At 34.7% G+C, this 21,832-nt stretch overlaps 1 protein-coding gene across 1 annotated transcript; it reads left to right on the top strand.

The window, feature by feature from the left end:
* The first annotated feature begins 7,975 nt into the window (after positions 1-7,975).
* Positions 7,976-18,333, top strand: LOC132545454 (thyroid peroxidase-like). Its single transcript, XM_060209138.1, has 13 exons — positions 7,976-8,153; positions 8,731-8,845; positions 9,174-9,388; positions 9,689-9,865; positions 10,073-10,118; positions 10,568-10,674; positions 10,909-11,010; positions 11,892-11,990; positions 12,612-13,098; positions 13,316-13,528; positions 14,106-14,272; positions 15,917-16,019; positions 18,084-18,333. Exons 1-13 carry the CDS (start codon positions 7,976-7,978, stop codon positions 18,142-18,144), a joined length of 2,070 nt encoding a protein of 689 aa, XP_060065121.1. The 3' UTR covers positions 18,145-18,333.
* Positions 18,334-21,832: the final 3,499 nt, after the last annotated feature.

The raw sequence follows: 21,832 nt of genomic DNA, 5'->3' as shown, positions 1-21,832 counted from the left end.
TTGTGCCATATGAGCAGAAAATTGAAGTAATGAAAAAATGTGTCCCACGTAGAGTGAACTATTGCGGTACAAGTCTGTGGACAGTAATATTATGTAGTTTATTTCATTGATCCTGATTTGATTCGTGATCTTAGTGCCTGACTTCAGCCTATTTTGTAATGCATATTGATTCATTCACTTGGTACTTGATGTATGAACAGTTTCATATTTTTGTGAATTGTAATTAGAATCAGAAATCCAGAAACTTAATATTTGCAATTCTTAAATTTGCAATCTTTAACCTTTTATTTTCTTTTTTACATTTTGTATGTTAATATTAAGTACTGAACATGTACAGAATTTTGATAATTAGTAATATTTATATAAAAAGGGTAGTGATATGTTAACAGTTTATAGATTAGAAAAAAAAAATTATGATCAAATTTTTTTTTTCTCTTGTTATGTGAATAGTAATGCTTATGCTGTTTCCTCAATTTGAAAACCAGAACTCTCTGGCTATCACAAAGTGGAAGGTTTAAGTTCCCTTCATCTCCTTTATTCAATATCTTAGTTATAAGAACTTGATTCATGAAAAAAAAAAATACTAGGTAACCAGAATTACATGGAAGCTTAAAATTGAGAATATTTTGTAATTTTATAATGTAACTTAAAATCTAAAAGCTGAAAATATTAAACTTTTGGCAAAGTTTGTATACATGTACACTAATTTCATTTGTTTATCTATTTTTAATTTTTAAGAAGTGTTCAGTTGAAATTGTATTTTTTCTGATGCTTAGAAATTTATATCAAATTTTTTATATTCAATACTCATAATAATATTAGGTCTTAAGTAATCATTCAGAGCTTCAAGGATTAGAAATTGACTTCGTGGATACCGATATGTGTTCACCAATTTTTTTTCTTCTTAATTAAGGTTTTAATGATGTTTGAATTTTATATTATTTATTCAGAATCTAGTCAACAATTTTGCAATTTGATTGTCGAAATATTAATTATTTACATTGAATGTAAAGTCAGAGCATTGCTTAGAAGTGTATATACACTTGTTACCATGTGCAATTTGAATTCCATGTTTAATCAGATTTACGTATAAATATGTCACAACGTTGAAACTTTTCACAAACTCATTGAAATTTGATTTGAATTTTTTTTATTACTTTGTAGTAATTATAAAAGTGAAGTTCATATATTTTATGTGAGATAACTGTAGGGGAGAGAATTTGTTGTACTATGCTGTAATCAGTGATAATGTCAGAGATTTAGTAGCATAGGCTTCTTACAGTAGTTTTCTATCAAAACATGTAAGTATTCATTCCTACTAAGAGCTCAAAACTGGTCTCTATTTTTTTTTTTTTTTTTTTAACAATCTCGAGATGGTTGGTTGTATCACCTAAATTCAACAATTACTGTGCTTTAACGTCTTCAAATGTTATGATATGATGTGTTCAAACTTAGTATAGAAGGCAGCACTTCAGACAAAAAATATATGTAATGGATTTTATTTTTAATATCTGGAGTTTGAAACCAAAATTCAGAAGTGGAGATGGCCTTTACTAGATAAATTAAGCTGGAGACTCCAGTCCAAAATTACAGACGTGACAGATAGGAGTTTTCACTGACTAGAGTCATTTTTCCAGGAAAGAACAAAAAAAATACTGACTACAAGACTGATGTATTTATTGCATAGCTAGACATTTTATGAATCAGAGTTTGATTTATGCTGATCTTAAAACCATATACTTCTATAGAGATCTATATCCAAAATGTTAGTTTTTTCAGAGAGTAGATGATTGTGAATAGAATGATTTTGTTGGCTAAGCTTTGGTAAACATGAAGTAAAAATGTACACAGTAGGTAGGCATATATCATGTATTTACCATAATCAGTAGTATAGGCTGTCTTTTGTGCAGGGGTTAGGGAGGGGGTTAGTTCTCTTTAGCCAATCTGTATATTGTTGCTAGTATTTTCCTGTGTTACATATTCTACAGCAAGCAAAAATAATCAGAACTTGTCCTCAGGTGTCAAGAGGTTACAGGGATGCCTGTGGGGCGACTAATGAGTAATCTGGAGACCCATCATGGTTACCAATGTCAATTCCTCGGCTGGGAATCAAATCTATAATCTCTGGCTCAACAGATCAAGCTAAAAAACAGTTCTCCTTACCTGATTGGTTTTCCTAGGATTTTCCTGGGTTACAAGAGAATGATTTTAAAACAAATCTAAATATATACCAGTAAGAATTTAGTGACTGTGTATGGACAAAATGTCATGTATATTCCAGTGATCAAACAGAATGAGTTCGAATGTGTAAACAGTCGTGGTTTGTTGTATGTTGTGGTTGTATTATTCTTAACTTCTATGTAATTACTAGTCATTTTTTACGGAGTTTCTTTGAACTTTACCTAAAACTTAATAATAAGTTGAATCTTGTGTAATATTTTTCTTTCAATGGTCATATTTCATCACACTGAGAGACTGCAATTCATTACAATACTGTACATGAAGTCTGAATATAAAACTTGAGGTTTGAATACAAAACTTGAGGTCCGAATACAAGACTTGAGGTCCGAATATGAAACTTAGGGTCTGCATACTGAGGTCAGAAAACAAGGCTGGGGTTAGAATATGAGACCTGAGAGTAGAATACAAACAAGCATTAAGGTCAAAATACTAGACTTGAGATTAGATTACAAAAGTTGATATCAGAATACTAGACTTGAGGTAAGAAATTTAGATTTAAGATCAAAATAGGAAACTTAAAAGAGTGTTGATATCACAAAAGTTTTTTTTCTGAATACTAGATGTTAGATCAGAATAGAAGACTTGCGATTAATACAGTATTAGGTTGGTCAGAATACTAGACTTGAGGTCAGAATGATGAACTTTAGATCAAAATAGGAGACTTGTGGTTCATATTGTATTATATATAAGGCCAGAATATTAAATTTAGATAAAGATACTAGACTTGGGGTCAGAATACTAGACTAGATCATAATAGAAGACATGAAGTGACAGTACTAGACTTTTGGTTAGAGTAGGAGACTTGTGGTTTATAATTTATTAGACATCCGATCACAATACTAGACTATAGATAAAAAGACTAGACTTGAAGTAAGAATACTAGACTTTAAGTCAGAATAGAATAGTTGTGGTTAATAGAGTATTAGACTTGAGGTAAGAATATTGGATTGGAGTGAAATATAAGTAAGATTCCAGTGTAGTTGACAAGAAACTTGATCTACTAAGGTAGTAAATACAGTCGTAAATAAACAGAATATTTAGGGTAAAATACCACAAAAACTGAAAACCTTCTACAAATTGGAAAAAAGAAATGATTTTGGTTGTAACAGATACCGGTGGCTTGCTACCTCTTACTACAATATAGGCATGGACATGCATTGCCAAAGTTTTCTCCGACTCCTTCACCTGAAGTTGGATGTTTTAATGGCTTGTCTACAACAAAGAGACAATCAGGTTCAACTCAAGCTAGAATGGCCAACTGATGAGATAGTTATCACCATACACAGAAATATACCTAGTTAATGTCAACCTGTCTACAATTGTCTGGTGATATCCATACTAAAACGTGCTCAAAACGTAACTATGCACATAACTTATATCATCATTTTTAACAGACCTTAGATATCTGCCTTTAATAAACAAAAAATGTCAAATGAAATGGAATCACTGTAAATAATGATAGCAGGAATTTACTCAAGCTGTTTGCATACTGATTATATTGATGAAATAGGATTGTGTATATTACCGTTTTCTGTTTTACGTATAATGTAGCAACACAGACTTAAATGTATCTTTATCTATGTCTGTTGTAGCAATTATTGTTGAATTCATTATCACAATAATTTACCAAAAAGTGATTTTGTGCCAGAATTTCCATTAGCAACCAATTAAGTGCATTTGTCCCATATACATGCCTGCAAATGCATGAAGCTTTGAATTCGATTTTTTTTCTTTCAATCATATTTTCAAAGAATCTCACAAAATTAATTAATCATATCTAAAGGTTGTGACATTCCACTTAATTTTTTTAATAGATTTTTCGTTTTTTTGTCTTTTTACCAGTGATTTGATATCGGTTGTTTCTTTCATCGATTCATGAGAGATTTTTTAACAAATCTGATCGAATTTTAAAAAATCTTTCCAAACATATTATTAATAGTATGGATAATGAGTTATTGTACAGATATTGTGCACTTTTATCCATAACAAAACTTGCATTTACTCAAATGAATTTTCCTCAAATGATTCAATATTTTCAAAACCTCAATAATATTCATAAAATATATTAATTGTATTAGAAGCTCTGTTTTTATTTGTAAGTTGTATGTTAGTTTGATATGAAAAATGTACTGTGTATCATTTGCTTGTTGTACACTAATATTTATTCATGAATTGAAACATTTCTGCAACTGGACTTTGTTCAAGTTTAATACAACTGTGGTAAATTGGCATTTCATGTAGGTGTGACCAACTCTGGATAATAAAACAATTGTACTGAGACCTACCCAAAAGCCACCCAGTCAATAAGCCACCCATGGCCGATAATTTTAGGTGGGCGGTTATTTTAGGTTAAAAAAAATTTGTTTTCATAAAAGTTTTAAGGTATGTCAAATTTCCAGATGCTTTCACAAGTTGGGGAGTGGACAAATGTCACCGCGATCCAGGATTGCTGGAAGCTAATAATTATGCATTGTGAACGTTGAAACTTTGATCCATGCTATCTTTTGTGTTTATTCTCTTGTATTACACTAACATCATAATAGATGCCTACCTGTCATGTTAATTGTCTTTTCTCACAGCCTTTGTACACTGATCTACTTTTAAATAAGTTGTATAAGAACTAGTTGCTTGAAGAATTTAGTGGTATCTTACAGGGACTAAATGGTTCAATTCCCTATGTCACAACGATATAAAAAAGCGTTATAACTTCTATTATTATATTCAGTTTTCTTGAAATCATAGTCAGCTTGTATGATATATAAGTACCGATTGCCATATCATTTAAGTATATTTGTGATAATTATATACATTTTGATTTGAAAAGTCACTCATTTACCTGGTATACACTTAACGATCTTTTATAGTTTGTAAATGTATTGTTTTATTTTTATTTATTGTGTGTAAATAATAATAAATATCAAATGTCAATTTGTTTGTGATGTTTATTTATGCGAATCAGCAAAGAAGACTTTTTTGTTAAACTGTTCAATCATTCCCTCAGCGCACATTAACGATTGTGCTGGGACTATTAACGTTAGTAACTCCGCTTATATTGAAGCAGTAAGATTACGGCACAATAAAGGTTACTATGTAACGTAATCCAAACGCCTGAAGATGGCCACAAGGCCGGAAAAAGTTAGCGGCGATTTCATACGATTTTATTTCACATGTTAATGTTTTGATTATATATATATTTCAAAATTATTTTTCTTTTAAAAAAAAATGATAAAAGGTAATAAACACAGGGACAGAAACATTATCAAATAAATTCCATCACCAACCCCGAATAATTATTTACAATGCCCAAAAGCCTAAAATATCAAAAATGAAATAAAACTCAATTTTTCACTATAAAAATATTACTAGCATCATCTGGTCTCAATTTCAAGAAAGTTCGAGATATCGGGTCTGCCTCTATGTGTCGCGACACAATTTCTTTGTTAAATTTATTAAAAAGAACAAGAAGTTTTCACCAGTACAATAATGACGTATGTTTTTATAGGAACTAGCTGATAGTGCTGAAATATTTTCTTGGAAACCGTGCCATTTTTTTTTTTTTTTAATTTAAAAACGCTTGAATTTTGTTACAGTTTGTCGAAACGACAAAACGAAATAACGAAATGGCAGAAATCAGCCACAATAAATTTCCGGACAATATTGGCATGCTGGGATTTTTTTTTCAATCTACTACTTTTTTGTTGAATCTAAAGTACCCACGGAATAAACGAAAATAAATCCCATAAAACTTATGATTTTACATAACTGCATCGGTTAAATTTTTGAATGTGAAAAAGTGAAGTAATTTTCATATCAAAGAAGTACATCTAGAATCATCCGTTTAGTGTATTGTATTGAGTCATATATAAATTAACTGAAATTGAATTTCTTTTCCTACATTTCATGAAATTTCTTTTCTTACTCATCGTCAACCAGTGTGCAACGACATTGAAAAGTGCAAAAAAATTACCTCAAATTAACGTCTTTCTTATGAGAAATGATTTATGTAAGCATTTTCATCGTAAAATTAAATAAGCAATTTTTGGTTGATTTACTCCTTGTGTAAATCTTAATGTTCGATATCAATAAGTAAGAAATGCAAGGCTTGCAATTTTTATCGCTGGTCAGAGATGCGTAAGCTATATCTCGTGCAATTTGCCTCTCACGAAAGATGCACGTGACGATCTTTCTATAACACCACGTGCCTCTTGATTTGTTACGTAGATGGTCGGAGTTTCTCGGCCAAGTCAGACCAGTAGGCCTCGAGATCAGGAGAAAGTTAGTCGAACACGCGGACTTGACCAATTCTTTTGGTTTTTATTTTAAAGTTGAACACCAATATTGAGAAGAAATTTCAAAGGTAAGTATCTATTGTTTGTAGCATTTGTTTCATAATTGATTTTGCTTTTTAAGTTTTTCTTTATCACGTGATTTCTTATTTTTCGTTATCATATGTATTTTATTATATTTAGGTGTAAATGTAATTCCTAAGGTTCCTTTCTGGTAACTAATTGGTATTCTTGTTCATTTGTTTTTCGCAAATTTATTTTTTCCCTTTTATATGAGCCTTCATAATTAATTTTCATCCCGGATATTTTGGCCAGTTTCCTGCTTTGTATTTATAAATGTATTTTCCGGAAATCTTAGTATCCATCTCCTTTAGCTCAACTACATAACCAGTCTCCAATTTGCCACATTTGGATAATGTCTATATTTTACTTGTATTGTAATTTGTACAATGTATTATGTTGTGACTTTTGAACAAGACGCCAAAGAATAAAGAAATTATTTTCGACACTTTTTAAGAATTTTCGTTGTTTTAAGTTTGTTATGGCGTCAGATATATGTGACGACGGTGCCACAAAAAGAAAAGCTTATTCCCTGGTAGCACCCCTGTCACAAAACCAACATATACTCCAGTTACCAGTTCCCCTTCCCGCGAGATATGCATGTATGACAAGCATTCACGCTTATCTCGTGACAAAAACGCGTCGCATATGCAAATTTTGACCCAATCACGTTTTTAGTTCTATCATTAGATGGCGGGCTTTTCAATTCGTCCTTCGTCCGTCCATTGAACCGCCGGTTAACAATTCATTTTATCGTTTTATCGTCAGAAATTCTGGATTGATCATGCTCAGATTTCGTATGTAGGTTTCCTGTAATCCCTAGTTGTGCTCATTTGATTTTGGGACTGTTCAAAAAGATGGCCGACCGCAACCATCTTGAATTTGAAAGTTTAAAAAAATATCGCTATTTCTTAGAAGTATTTTCAAACTTCATAATCAAGGGCAAAAACAGGAAGATGAGAAGGGAAAGCATCCATCTATTTTAAGAACAAATAAAGATCAAGCTTTGGTGGGCGACATTGTACGATTTGAAAGTATTCTAAATGAACATCGAATCCAAGATAGTCGTGGTTGTTTCAAAGTTTTATCATGGGACTTATTCCAGGTGAGACCCTTAACATCTCTGATAGCTCTAGAGGACATTTAGCTCTACTGTATCGAAGTAAACATTTGCATTCAAAGGTGTTATTCACTTGTCTTTGGTACAGATGGTACAGATGGTACAGATGTACATTGTATCATTGTACAACCACCAATTATAATCCGTGGTCTTCATTCTCTTTACAGGTGTCCCACTACTATGATTTTTAAAAAATAAATCTTAACTTATGAAATAAATTGTGGGTGTGATTTTAATCTTTTTTCGGGGTTTGTCTTAATTTTTAGTCATGTTTTTGAGGGAAATTATCTTGGTGGCACTAGTCTGCTCCCTAACATACTCGCATTCCACCAGAAGGAAAGAGGTCATAGATCTAGAACAGGCCATTGAAGAACTTGTACGGTTCGTCAATGATGAAGCGCATAAAAGCCATCTGGAGAATCAGGAGTTGAGAAAACGTCAAATGAGTAAGTTGGATTTTTGTCTTTCATATTTTTAAATCCGTATCGGATTAATTGACCCCAATGATTAAATTTAAAAAGAAAGGAGCGTCGTTTTGATGCTTGTTCGCACTGTGAACATCCAGGGTAAGCTTATATGCCCTGCAGAGCAATTGCAATAGACTATATTTATATTAATTTACCATTAACCCAGATCGGTCAGTTTCTTCGTCAGAAACAAACTTGTGGGAGAGCTTAAACCACGTTCTGGTTGTCATGACAATTTAATTGTGGGCAGCTATAGCTAAGTCGGTTAGAACAATCGGAGGTGCGTGGTTTGAAGCTCACTATCTATGTTGGTTTGTTTCAAAGGGGTTTGTAGTTTGTTTCTCGGGAAGTTGAGATCTGTCTGTGCTGCAGTGGTCGTCGTAAGGTACTCTGAAAAGACTAAAGTTGGCATGCGACGGAGCAGTTGCATGTTCAGCAACCAGCTACGTCAACGAGACTCGTCCTCAAAATGGCACCGTCTTTCACATAGCTGTAGAGCCGACGAACAATGTAATTAAACTGACTTGATAATGATTTACAATTATCTAACACGTAGGAAGTACAAAAAGTGGACGGATGATGCAGCAGATGAAATGGATATCTCCAGAGCTTAGAACCAAAGAGGAGGCAGCGGTCAAATCGCTGCATGCCACAAAGAATCTTATGGAATTGTAAGTAGGGGACGTTTTGTTTGTTAGAAAGGTAGCGGTACTATCTACAATTACCTGAACTGTTTAAATATTTTGTTTGGTTTCTAGAAGCTTCAGAATAATTTTCAAATAACGTACCAAAATTATTTTGATACCAAGTATCGAGATTTCAATCTATATAGTTTGTCTCGTTTCTTTCATTTGCGAATTTGTACATCAATAAACTTTGCAATATAATTCAAGACGGTTTGAAGGAAATCAACTGCTCTCGAGAATGTGAGTTATTGAAATTGAATCGTGTAACTGTGTTAAAATGTGAACTTTTTTTTCCTCTCGTTTTTAATAACAGGACTGGTTTGTCATTGCGTGAAATACAGGACTCCAAGGAAATAATGTCAGAATGGAAGAAGCAGACGACAGCATGCCCCACCAATCAAATCAATTGTTCTGATGCGAGTAATACTTTCCGGTCTGCTAATGGGTTATGTAACAATTTAGTCCATCCTGGGTATGGATCAGCTGGTTCGGCACAGTCTAGATTTTTACCTCCAGAATATGGTGATGGTAAGTTCTCATGTTATTTCCCCTTTTTTAGACCGTTAAAATAGATACAAAACAAACAAAAACAAAAAAACAAAAAAAAACAAGATAAAACCGATACAGAAATCCATCATTCTACAACTATTGTAAAAAACGCCTTGTTCTTGCTTCAAGCTTTTAGTGGTACAATGTACCGTCAAAATTAGAAGCACAGAAAAAAGTCTTTACAGTATAGAGTTTCAAAGTCTTCAAAATTCTGAAGACTGCTTTCAGGGATGAAAATTAAACAAAAAACGTGAATTCTTGAAATTTTGACATTTTCAGGTGTTGGTTCTCCCAGGACTTTGGGTAAAAATGGTCAACTACTGCCAAGTCCTCGGGAAATCAGCAACAAGGTTTTCAAATCTGAAAAGGAGAAGATAGAATCTGAGGTTTCACTCATGGTAATGGCTTGGGGACAATTTTTGGACCATGATATCACACTCACGCCAGCAAGCTCGGGTAATGCAAAAACTATTAACTTGAAACACTATTGCAATGCTGATCAATATCCCGATTCATCATCTATTCTCCGCAACAAATTGTAGTCTACCAGTACAGTACTTTGTTAATCGAGAAAACTGTGGGATTTTTTCAAAATTTGATCCTACATATTTATCCACGAAAGAAAACGCAGGTCCTGATTCTGAATAACACTTTTGATTTTAGGATCTGAAGGAGCAGTGACGGATTGTTGCAATTCCACCTCCGAACTGTAAGTAAGATATATATTCAATACCTATGTCGGTATTAAAACATGCATTACCTCTGAAGTTAGCATCCTCCTGAATGACCTTGACCCTGTCCTTGCTCTTAAGTAAACATGCTCTTGAATGACCTTGGCCCTTTTCTGGCTTTGAGGTAATCAGCCCTTTTAAAGGACTTAGTGCTGTTCAACCTCTGAAGTTGTATCCTTGAATGACCTTGACTCTGTCCTGCATCTGAAGTATGCAGTTCTCTTAATGGTCTTGTCCTTTATAACCTTAGCCTACTTCTGTCTTGCTCTGAACAATTGTAAGGGTGAAAAATAACTTAAACACTTTAAATGTTTAACATGTGAACTATTGGAGGACAAAGTTTATATTGTAAAAGTGTTTTAAGATCCATTGATCATGATGTAATAAACAGTAATTATCTGACCTACAAACATGATTCTTTTTTCAGACCAGAGTGTTTCCCAATCACCATCCCATCCAATGATGCCCATTTCACCAACACAGACTGTATGGAATTTGTACGGTCAGCGGCCATCACGGATACATGTTCACCAAGTAAGTAAATAAAAAATATGACTTTAGGACTATATAACAACATAGTGGCCCTACCTCCATTTTAAAATTTTATTCTAAAAGAAATGTAAATTGTTGTTCATTGGACATTTTCAGTGAAATGTTTAGGTGCAAAATAGTTATATGGGAGATAACTCTAACATAATTATTAGGTTGTTTACAGGATTTATTTAATTTAAATTTGATCAATTTGTAACAAATCTGTTGTACTTTCAGACCACCGTGAACAGTTCAATGCTATCACAGCTTTTATTGATGGATCCAATGTGTATGGTTCGTCCATTAACCAGATGAATGGTCTGAGATCTTTCAACAATGGTAAAATGATCAGCAAAATTAACAATATTTCTCAATGTCTCCGGTTTTTGACTGGGTTACCTCGATGAGTCTCATTTCCAAGAATTTGAAAATTGTCAGAGTTAAATTCTGGAACAAAATGGACATTGGTAAAAATTATCTTTATCATTTTAACATGAAAAATTGAATTTAAGCCCAATTTAATATACATACCATAATTCAGTTTAGTTTACAGTATCAGAGGTATTGCACAAACATGATTGATTTAAGTAACATAATATATTTTTCAAACTTAAGATCTTCACTTCTGACCATGCATTAATATCCATTGCATCTTAATTTGCCTCTTTTTCTGTTCTAGTGTAATGCTTTTAGATGACTGATTTTCCTGACCTCATGCATGTATATCTATATATAGACAGAAAGCTGTTAAAAGTCTTAAAATATATTTTTGTAAATGCTTATCTATGTTCTCTGGCAACAGAGCATCTATTGAAACCCAATGATTAATTATTTTAGTTGTAAAATCTGGGAAGAAATTTGCAGGTAGGAAGAAATTCAAAAGGCCCTCTCAACTCCAGATATTGATACGTCATAATGCAAAACTTACATGAAGCATGAATTTAAAATCTTGAATTTAAGATATAGGTCAAATGAGATTTTAATGTAATAGGTTTAGAGGTATAAGATCTAGAGAATTTTTTGGAATATGTAAAAAATTATCCAACTGAACATTCATTTTTTATGTACTATTATCAGATAAATAAATAAAATTTCAAGACATTTTATGTACTCGGTGCCACGACAGGAAATCTTTACAGATAAAGTGTCTCAATATTAGTTTCAGACCTTTTTATATCAAATAGCAATTAACTCTGTGAAGTGTATACATTTTACTACAGGGCTGCTGAAGACATCCACTAATACAGCAAGTCTTCCTCCAGCTGGTGACCCACACACCTGTCTTGTAAATTCTACAGAGGAGTTCTGCATCAAAACTGGTATGTAATATAATCAGTGGTTTGTTAGCACGCTTCTGATTGGTTCAGAAAGTCGGTACCTACAGCTATGTTTATACATGTATATTATTCTACTCTAAAATTCTTGATAGATATTTAATTTTGTGTATAATATTTCAATTACTTTCAAAACTTATGAAAAGCCAAATCACTTTGCCCACCCACCAATCATTCCAAATAGTCTGAAGGTTATCGCACTCTCTTTCATGAGGTTATCATCCATGCTACCAAAGTGTTTTTTGCCAATGTATGGTAAGAAATGACTTTTCTGCATTGTGAGTACATTGTCAAACCTGGTTATAAAGGACACCTGTATATCAAAAACCTGTCTTTAAAGGTCAATAGTTTGAGGTCTCAATGTAATAAAATTCATAGTACTTGGACCTCCATATTAAGGCCACAGCCTGTCAGTCACTTATCTCTTCATTGGGTGGGTCTTTTACACAGATGTGATCAATATTAACACTGATGCAACTTAATTAGCCATTTATGGATGACAACGATTAAATTCATATGGCTGAACTCACCAGTATATTGGAAGAAATATTTGATATCCTGATAATAAAAATGATATAAATTACTAATATTAACTTTCTGTAACAGGAGATGTACGAGCTAATGTGGTACCCCATCTTGGTGCGAATCATGTTCTCTTTTTCCGGGAGCATAATCGGATTGCAACAGTCCTCTCATCCATGAATGCGAACTGGGATGATGAGAGGACATTTCAGGAGACAAGGAAAATTATCTCTGGAATCCTACAACAGATAACTTACTATGAATGGTTACCGTCCATCCTCAGTCCTTCCGATTTGTCAAAGTATAAACTTGAGTCGTCAAATAATGACGAATACAAACCCAAGGTCGATCCCAACATTCGCAATGGCTTCGCAGTGGCTGCAATGCGGTTTGGACACTCAATGGTCCCCCCACTAGAGGGCTACCTTCTCCATGATTATGCGACCTGGGAAGTGAAAAAACCTATCCAGGAAACATTCTTTAGGCCATCCATGGTGATAGGAAATGAAGGACAGGATGTCCCAAAACTGGCACGATGGTTATGTCACAACAATTCCATGAGGACCGACAGGTAGAGTTTTCAATTGCAATATTGATAATAAAGTGGTTTATACTAATTACAATTCATGGATGTATTCATCAAATCTGTATGAACAGACAGAAATGACCTTTATGTTAATCTCTTAATACTTAAGTTTTTCCTTTATATCAAAAAACCAAAACAAATTGAAAATGACATTTGTCTTATGATTAGCTTAACCTTCATGTCTTTTTACTTTGTTTGACAGGATATTTGAGCCTGGTGTACGTGACATGCTTTTCCTTGACAATGATGGCAGAAGTTTTGACTTGGCAGCACTAAATATTCAGAGGGGACGTGACCATGGAATTCCTCCTTACAATGCGTACAGGAAAAAATTTGGATTAAATAGGCTTAATAACTTTAACAACATGCCAGATCACAATAATGGTGCACGAGGTGCCTTAAAAGATGTCTACAGGTAAGGACTTTAATGGTTTCTCTTATTTTAAAGGAATATACTGCCATCATAAATCCACTGTTATACCAGTGACAATGAAATGGTCGTCCACTGGTAAATGCTTTTCATATACCTTTAGCATGACTGAGTAGTAAGGAGGGCTGTGACAGCTAATTCGGTTTAGAGCATTGAGATATGTAACTTAAGGTGAAGATCTTGGGAGCATAGTTTGGTGTTCTCTACTTTTGGACATTTGTGCTTTTCGGGAAGCTGAGAAACAGACCAGTATGTGTTGACTACCCTTATTGCATTGAACGCCATGAGATGAGTCTCTCATGTTGTTCAGTGAGGTAGTAACAAAGTACTACAAAAGGACCACGCCTGAAAATGGTCTTGGCTGTTCAGGGGGCGATAAACCCCAACAAACATGGATAAGGCTTGTATTTAACAAAGAAGGTCCATGGTTTGATTCCTTGCAGGGGAATTATAGAAATATAACTGGTGTTGGTTCATATGTCTGTCGAAATTTCTGTAAATAACTAAATAAGTTTTTTTGATGGCGTTTCCAAATCCAATTCATTCTCTTTCCTGTTTACAGCCATGTCAATGACATTGATTTGTATGCTGGTGCTATGTCGGAGAAAAAGACCTCCGATGGCCTTCTTGGACCTACTTTCTCAGCAATGCTGGCAAAACAGTTTAAGAAGCTCAAGTTGGGCGATCGTTTCTGGTTTGAAAGGCCTAGTCCAGAGGGTTTTTCACAAAGTAAGAAATTTTGTCTTGCGGGAGCATATAGTTAAGCAAGGATCTGAACTTAATGTGTGTCAATTATACACAAAGGCTATGTGCAGCTTTCTATATTCATGACTCCCCTTCTAATCCTCGTACATCTGGTCTAGCATCCTTCCATCCATCTGTTCTTTACATCTTGAATTACTAATCAAATCATGATCAAATTTTTATGTTTAGGTGCCATTACATCCTTAGATGTAATCTTTTGTTTTTGGAACTGATCAGGTGGCCATATTGGATATTCAACAATTGATATTGCTATTTCTTGAGTGCAGAACAGATCTATGTAAAATTTCATATGGTCCTTAGTCCTTAGCATTATTTTTATGTTAGTACAGAACAGATAAATTGATAGACGGGCTGTCATCTTGTATTTCAACATGTTTGTTATTGCTATTTCTTATCTAGGTCCCTTGTGCCCTTCTGATTTTGAGAATGATCAGAAAAACAATGGTTGACAGGCAGCCATCTTGGATTTGGCTGTAGAGTTTATTGTAGTTATTTTTATATTTCACACAAATAAAAGCAAAACACAGGAAAAGAGAAGATCCAACTTTCAAAGAGCAAATAAAGATTAAATGATGGTGGGTGCCAAGATCCCTCAGGATCACTGAAAACTTTAGTGAATTTATAGCTAAGGTGGACTAATATTAAAGGGAGATTACTTTAAAACAAGGTGGCATGAGGCCAATATCAAAACATCCATCAGATATTGACTGTATAAGATTGCATAAAGAAGATTACTATCTGTATGATGTACAATGCAAATTTTTTGGGGAGCATATACTGGTATTCACTGCCTGGACATGGCCTTACTTAGGGGATGTGTAGTGAACCAAATTCAGACCCTCAACCCCTCAATTACAGAGTTACTGCCCCTATTTCTGGAACATAACTTCGCTTGCATATAAACTAGGATAACAAAACATGGTGTATACATTAATCATACTTAGACCATGGGCAATGTACCAAATTCAGGGCCAGCAACCCCTTAATTGCAGCGTTAATTCTCTTGAAACTTTTGTGTCCAACAAAGTGGTTTTCGGTGAGCATTCATCACTTTCACCGTTTTCAATAGCATGCATTATTTTTGTAACTTTTCAGAAACAAGTGATGAGAGTGTAAGAAATGCATACAACAGCTACCAATTTGTGCGATCTGTTTCTACCACAATAAAATAGCTGTGCCAACAATGAATTGAACTGTTCAAAACCTTGTGATTTTTTATGACCTCAGTTGGGACATAGCATCTTTAGTAAAAAGTCACTTCATTTATGAATCGTATCCAAAACTTGGAAATTCAGAAATAATTACTAATAGGAATGATTTAAAATTAAGTGTCACAGGTTTATTACCTTCAAAAAAATTATTGAAATCCATGTAAAAGATTTAACGATCAAGAACAATGGCAAATTTTCATATTTTAATTTCAAGTGTGAGGTACCCTTTCTTATCAGTTATTTTGAATTTGATTGGCATAAGAATTGTGTTAACAAAACTGAAATAGTGATTAACTGATGCATTGGGATTTCAATGACACCCATGAACTGTAGTAGAAAAATATCATTGTTGAATACCAAATATTCACTTTCCTTTAATGATTGAAATTCTTTTCAGATAAACGTGATGAAATAAGAAAGATGACTCTTGCCAAAGTTATGTGTACAAACTTCGGGATGGATCAGATAACGGAGGATGTTTTCCATGTTCAGAGTAACAAGTAAGTGAACTACTTACGGAGGGGAGGATTGGTGGTGATTGATGGAGGTCTGCAAACTGGACAGAGGGGAGGATTGGTGGTTATTGATGGGGGTCTATCAAACTGGACAGAGGAGAGGATTGGTGGTGATTGATGGGGGTCTCCCAAACTGGACAGAGGGGAGGAATGGTGGTGATTGATGGGTCTATCAAACTGGACAGAAGGGAGGATTGGTGGTTATTGATGGGGGTCTCCCAAACTGGACAGAGGGGAGGAATGGTGGTGATTGACTGGGGTCTATCAAACTGGACAGAAGGGAGGGATTGGTGGTGACTGACGGGGTCTATCAAACTTGACAGAGGAGAGGATTGGTGGTGATTGATGGGGGTCTCCCAAACTGGACAGAGGGGAGGAATGGTGGTGATTAACTGGGGTCTATCAAACTGGACAGAAGGGAGGATTGGTGGTTATTGATGGGGGTCTCCCAACCTGGACAGAGGGGAGGAATGGTGGTGATTGACTGGGGTCTATCAAACTGGGCAGAAGGGAGAGATTGGTGGTGACTGACGGGGTCTATCAAACTGAACAGAGAAGATTGGTGGTGACTGACGAGGGTCTATCAAACTGGACAGAAGGGAGGATTGGTGGTGACTGACGGGGGTCTATCAAACTGGACAGATGAGAGGATTGGTGGTGATTGACGGGGGTCTATAAACTGGACAGAGGGGAGGATTGGTTGTGATTGACTGGGGTCTATCAAACTGGACAGAGGAGAGGATTGATGGTGACTGACGGGGGTCTATAAACTGGACAGAGGAGAGGATTGGTGGTGATTGATGGGGGTCTATCAAACTGGACAGAGGGGAGGATTGGTGGTGATTGATGGGTCTATCAAACTGGACAGAGGGGAGGATTGGTGGTGATTGATGGGGGTCTCCCAAACTGGACAGAGGGGAGGAATGGTGGTGATTAACTGGGGTCTATCAAACTGGACAGAGGGGAGTATTGGTGGTGATTGACAGGGGTCTATCAAACTGGCCAGAGGGAGGGACTGGTTGCATCTGATGGGGATTGGTGGTGATTGATGGGTCTATCAAACTGGACATAGGGGAGGATTGGTGGTGATTGATGGGGGTCTATCAAACTGGCCAGAGGGAGGGACTGGTGGCAATTGATGGGGTCTATCAAACTGGACAGAGGGGAGTATTGGTGGTGATTGACAGGGGTCTATCAAACTGGCCAGAGGGAGGGACTGGTGGCAACTGATGGGGATTGGTGGTGATTGATGGGTCTATCAAACTGGACATAGGGGAGGATTGGTAGTGATTGATGGGGGTCTATCAAACTGGCCAGAGGGAGGGACTGGTGGCAACTGATGGGGATTGGTGGTGATTGATGGGTCTATCAAACTGGACATAGGGGAGGATTGGTGGTGATTGATGGGGGTCTATCAAACTGGCCAGAGGGAGGGACTGGTGGCAACTGATGGGGATTGGTGGTGATTGATGGGTCTATCAAACTGGACATAGGGGAGGATTGGTGGTGATGGATTTGGGTATAGGCGATTCTTGTTCCCCGAGTCATTCAGTATTGCACAGCAGTCACAGTGACATAACTTTATAATGCAACAAGCTCTGCCATCATGACATTTATCAATTGTGGTATAGGAAATATTGCTTGTACATTGTTTCCTTGGACAAGGTCAAAGTTCATGCTAAAGTTACCTTATTTTAATAAGTGACAAGTACCAGTCATCAAACTGTATCAATAAGAGATGAGAGATGGTATAGGAAATGTCGTCTGCATGAACAAGCTATTTCAATGAGAGATCAGAAAGATAATTTCGAGGTTGCAGTATGATGACCTTGCACATAATAAACACAAATTTATGGATTAGATGCAGGTTTTAGTTCCCAATCTAATAATCACCTGACACATTTGTAAATAATGTACAAGTGCTTGTTGCGTAGTACATTTCTATAACAAAATCACATCTTGTCGATAAAAAGTTTATTAATCTGATTTTTGATAAATCGCTTATTTGTTAAATAACCTGATCTTCATTCACAATTTATTTGCTTTCAGGAATCAGTTAACAACTTGTAGCAGTATTCCAGAGATGGACCTTACCGAGTGGATGGAATGATGGAAAAAGGAATTGGCATCCCAAAAATAACTTTACCAAGGCTACAACACTAGCGAACGCCCTGTTATATAAATTCTCCAGCTTACTACATCTTTTTATGAGGATGTTTGCTTTCAAACTGATAATTTTCAAATAGTCTTTATACCAGTTATGTGTTGCCTGTACCAATTTTTAAACCTGAAGATCTGCCGTTACAGTGATTTTAAACTTTTGAATTTTAACAGGAAACCATTGTTATCTTGAAATCTTGTTAAAGTTTGTTATGTTTGATGATATTGAATAAAATTGTTGAAATATAAACTTGTTAACAATTCTTAGATTTACATCTCATTTAGGTAACATACGTAGAATTATCAGGACTAAGGCTGCTTTCACATAACCTCGTTGAAGTGGTTCAGGTGGTCTGGGATCATTCCACTGTACACAATATCCAGTCGAGCATAACACAACTAAGATTTTTACTTGTAATAATGGCACAATGCTTTCGGAAATTTGCGAGTTCACCGACCCTACTTTATGCTGGAATTATAAGAACCAATGATATTAAGCAAGTTAATTTTAGACAGTTATGGCTGGACCCCTAAATCTAAATATGCCAAATAGTCTGCAGTCCTGCTTTGGTCCAGATCTGTACCTGGCATTTTTCTTGCAGGTCCAACCAGTTCCAACAGTTTCAACGGTCTACATAAACATAACCCAAAGGGAACAAAAAGATCCCAGTATGATCCTGGTGCCCATTATATGACCTTCAATATACTGGTAATGTGTCGGCTGTTTTCCCAATAACATCTGGTATAGCTTTTTGTTTTTGATTCAATACAAAACGGCATGCACAAGGTCCCAAGTGGAACCAAAAGGAAATCTGAATTTAATTGATCTTGTAACTAATTTTTTGTTCATTGGGTCCGAAAGGCAAAGTAATCTTATGCCATTTCGCAGTGTCCATCTTTCATCTTTCGTCCCTCCATCCCCTATCCATCGTGAACTTTTTTCTTTTACCAACTTCTCAATAACCAAATGACCAAATGTTTTGATATTTGGCTGGTATGTTCCTTGGATGAAGCCCAACAAAGTTGGCGAGAAGAAATGACCTTGATGTATCTAAGGTCAAAAGGGTCAGATTTGTTAACATTTAAATGACTTCTCATGAACTTAATGGCCTAGAGGCATGATATTTGGGTGGTGCATATATACAAGGTGAGCACTGCAAGCCCAATGGGCAAGTCTAAAATGGTCATCTGTTAGCCATTTTAATATTCTGGCCAGCCCTAAAATTGATCATGCATAATGAGTAACAAAAAGGAGTCCACATCTAAAATTTGAGAATGATCCATCAAGAAGTCAATGAGAAATAGCATTAACAAAACAGTTATGCACATTTTTGGTCCCCTACCAACACTGAAATCATACTAGTGTGGAAGATTAAGCCCAAACTTTTTCTTTGTTGGTCAAAGCTGGTCCTTGTTGGCATTTTTCTGATCAGTCTCAAGAAACGTAACATTGGATCAAGATGAACATTCACATGGAATCCAGTAACATTGATCAAAACCAAAAATTGTTCAAAGATGGATGAATAGACCATACCATAATCTGAACAAAGATTTTAAAATAATTTTTCCTTATGACCCATCCCCTCCCATTCTGCCCTCAAGAGTCCGAACTTTCATTTATACAAAAATGACCCCCCTTTACCCAAGCATGCTCTATATCACATTTGATAAAAAACCTTTATTTCAAGACCAACTGTATGGAGAATTGAGTCAAGTTTATCAAGGACTGTTCAGGCCAAATGTGGATAAAATACTATAATTTCTACAGAAATATGTTTAAATTTGTTCATTTCCCCAATTTGACCCCATTCCTCAGACCTCTGGGATACAAGACTTGTCATTTATCCAAAAATACTTTCTTCTTTCTCTAAGGATGCTAAAGACAAATGTTTATGGCATGGTGATCACATTGAAGAGACCAGGGCCAAGAGAGTTGAACAATTAGAGCAACTTTTCAATGATTAATAAATTCTAAAAAATACAAGTGTACATCAAACCAAAATACGAAAAAAAATATTTCAAAATTTCTACTTTCATTTATGCTGTTGATGCTCAATAAAACTGGATCCTGTTAGATCAGTATGTTTGAGATATTCATCTGTAGATATTGTACCTAATAACACAAGGTCTAAATCTGCCATGTAATATCAAGAAAAGATGAAATGGGACAGAATACATACTCCTACCAGGTATGCATGATGCAAAAGTATACTTTTGGTTCATCATAAGCATTTCAATTTTCAACAGTTTTTGCATCTGTATAACCAAATACTATTTAAAGAAATTTAAAACTCCAGTTTGAAATCCTGAAATCTTTTATTTTCTGAAAATAGCTCTGCTAAAGAACAAAATGTTAATTATGAACTTTGATCATACATCACATTAATATTGCAGTAATGTTAGTACTAAAGCAGAAAGACTGTTTTAAATATGTAAAACTAGAAATACATTTACTATATCCGTTATCTGTAACATGCTATGCATTGATCGTGGAAAATTTACTGGAATACCAGCATAAAGCAACAAGTTTGCAAATTTTGATATAAAAACCTTTAAATATTTTTTGACAACATTTATGACCATGAACTTGTAAAGAAATTTACACAGCCGACATTTTCAATGTCATAAAAAATTAAACAACGCAATATTTTCTGTAAATAAAATTGTAACAATCCATCTGAAACCTATTAAATTTTATCACAAATGTTGAATCAATATGTATATAACATATTAAAACACTTAAACAATTTGATATTTTGCTTAAATTTCAATCCATATACATAAGGAAGTGTAAGGTTCTGGACTACAGTAACAATGTGCTGGATATATATTTATAATAGCAATAAAATGTGTAACAGGGTAAGTCAATATATTAATATCATCATGTATAATTTACATCTTTATATATGAATATGTATATATATATATATATATCGATTATATGTGAAAGTAGTTAGGTTTAAAACTTAAAGAAACAAATGTAAAAAGCCAATGAGAAATATCCTGAACCAACAAAGTAAATAACACAAATAATAAACATTGTCACTGTTTATCAGAAAAATGACGAAGAAATAAAAAAAATTAGTATTGAAAATGAAACGCATAGGCTTGTTAAGAAGCAGAAAAAAATATCCATGGACATTGTGGGACAAGTATGACAGGTCATGTTTACAATGGTTGCAGGCAAAGTTGATATTTGTCATAACAGGAGAAAAAATTTTCAGGTAGTATGTCATCTAACTCTAAGCAAGTGCTTGGTCTAATAGCTAGAAGTTCAAAATAACTGGTCATTCTGTTCTGTCTATACACATACTATGAACCTGTCATTAAATCAATACAATCTCATACTGTAGAATTTGATTTGTTCCTTCAGTTCCCTGTTAAAAAAAAATATTTATTTTAATTTAATGGCTGCATATCTATGACTGGAGTACATCATTTGCAAAATTTTAAAGAAGAAATCTTGTGGCCTTTGTACACATGTTACAACTTATTAGACAGGTCTTAAGAAGATGCAACAAAATTGAAACACATCATTGTATTCTTTTATCTTAGTTTGTCATTTACTGTTAAAAAATTAATTTTGATGGGTATTTTATTGTCATTGATTTCATGAGTAATGCTGAAAATCTGTAAAT

This window comes from Ylistrum balloti, unplaced genomic scaffold (genome assembly GCF_031769215.1).
Source record: "Ylistrum balloti isolate Yb309-2 unplaced genomic scaffold, AGI_CSIRO_Ybal_v1 Utg369848, whole genome shotgun sequence".
NCBI classification, from domain to species: domain Eukaryota; kingdom Metazoa; phylum Mollusca; class Bivalvia; order Pectinida; family Pectinidae; genus Ylistrum; species Ylistrum balloti.
Note: the sequence above shows the minus strand (reverse complement) of the source record. Positions and strands in the feature narration are given on the sequence as shown.

Excerpts from the sequence above, each read along its gene's own strand:
- LOC132545454 (XM_060209138.1), top strand. The coding sequence starts at position 7,976 with ATGTTTTTGAGGGAAATTATCTTGGTGGCACTAGTCTGCTCCCTAACA. Across the intron at positions 9,389-9,688 it reads ACCTCCAGAATATGGTGATG|GTGTTGGTTCTCCCAGGACT; the intron begins GTAAGTTCTCAT and ends TGACATTTTCAG. Across the intron at positions 13,529-14,105 it reads GCCTTAAAAGATGTCTACAG|CCATGTCAATGACATTGATT; the intron begins GTAAGGACTTTA and ends TCCTGTTTACAG.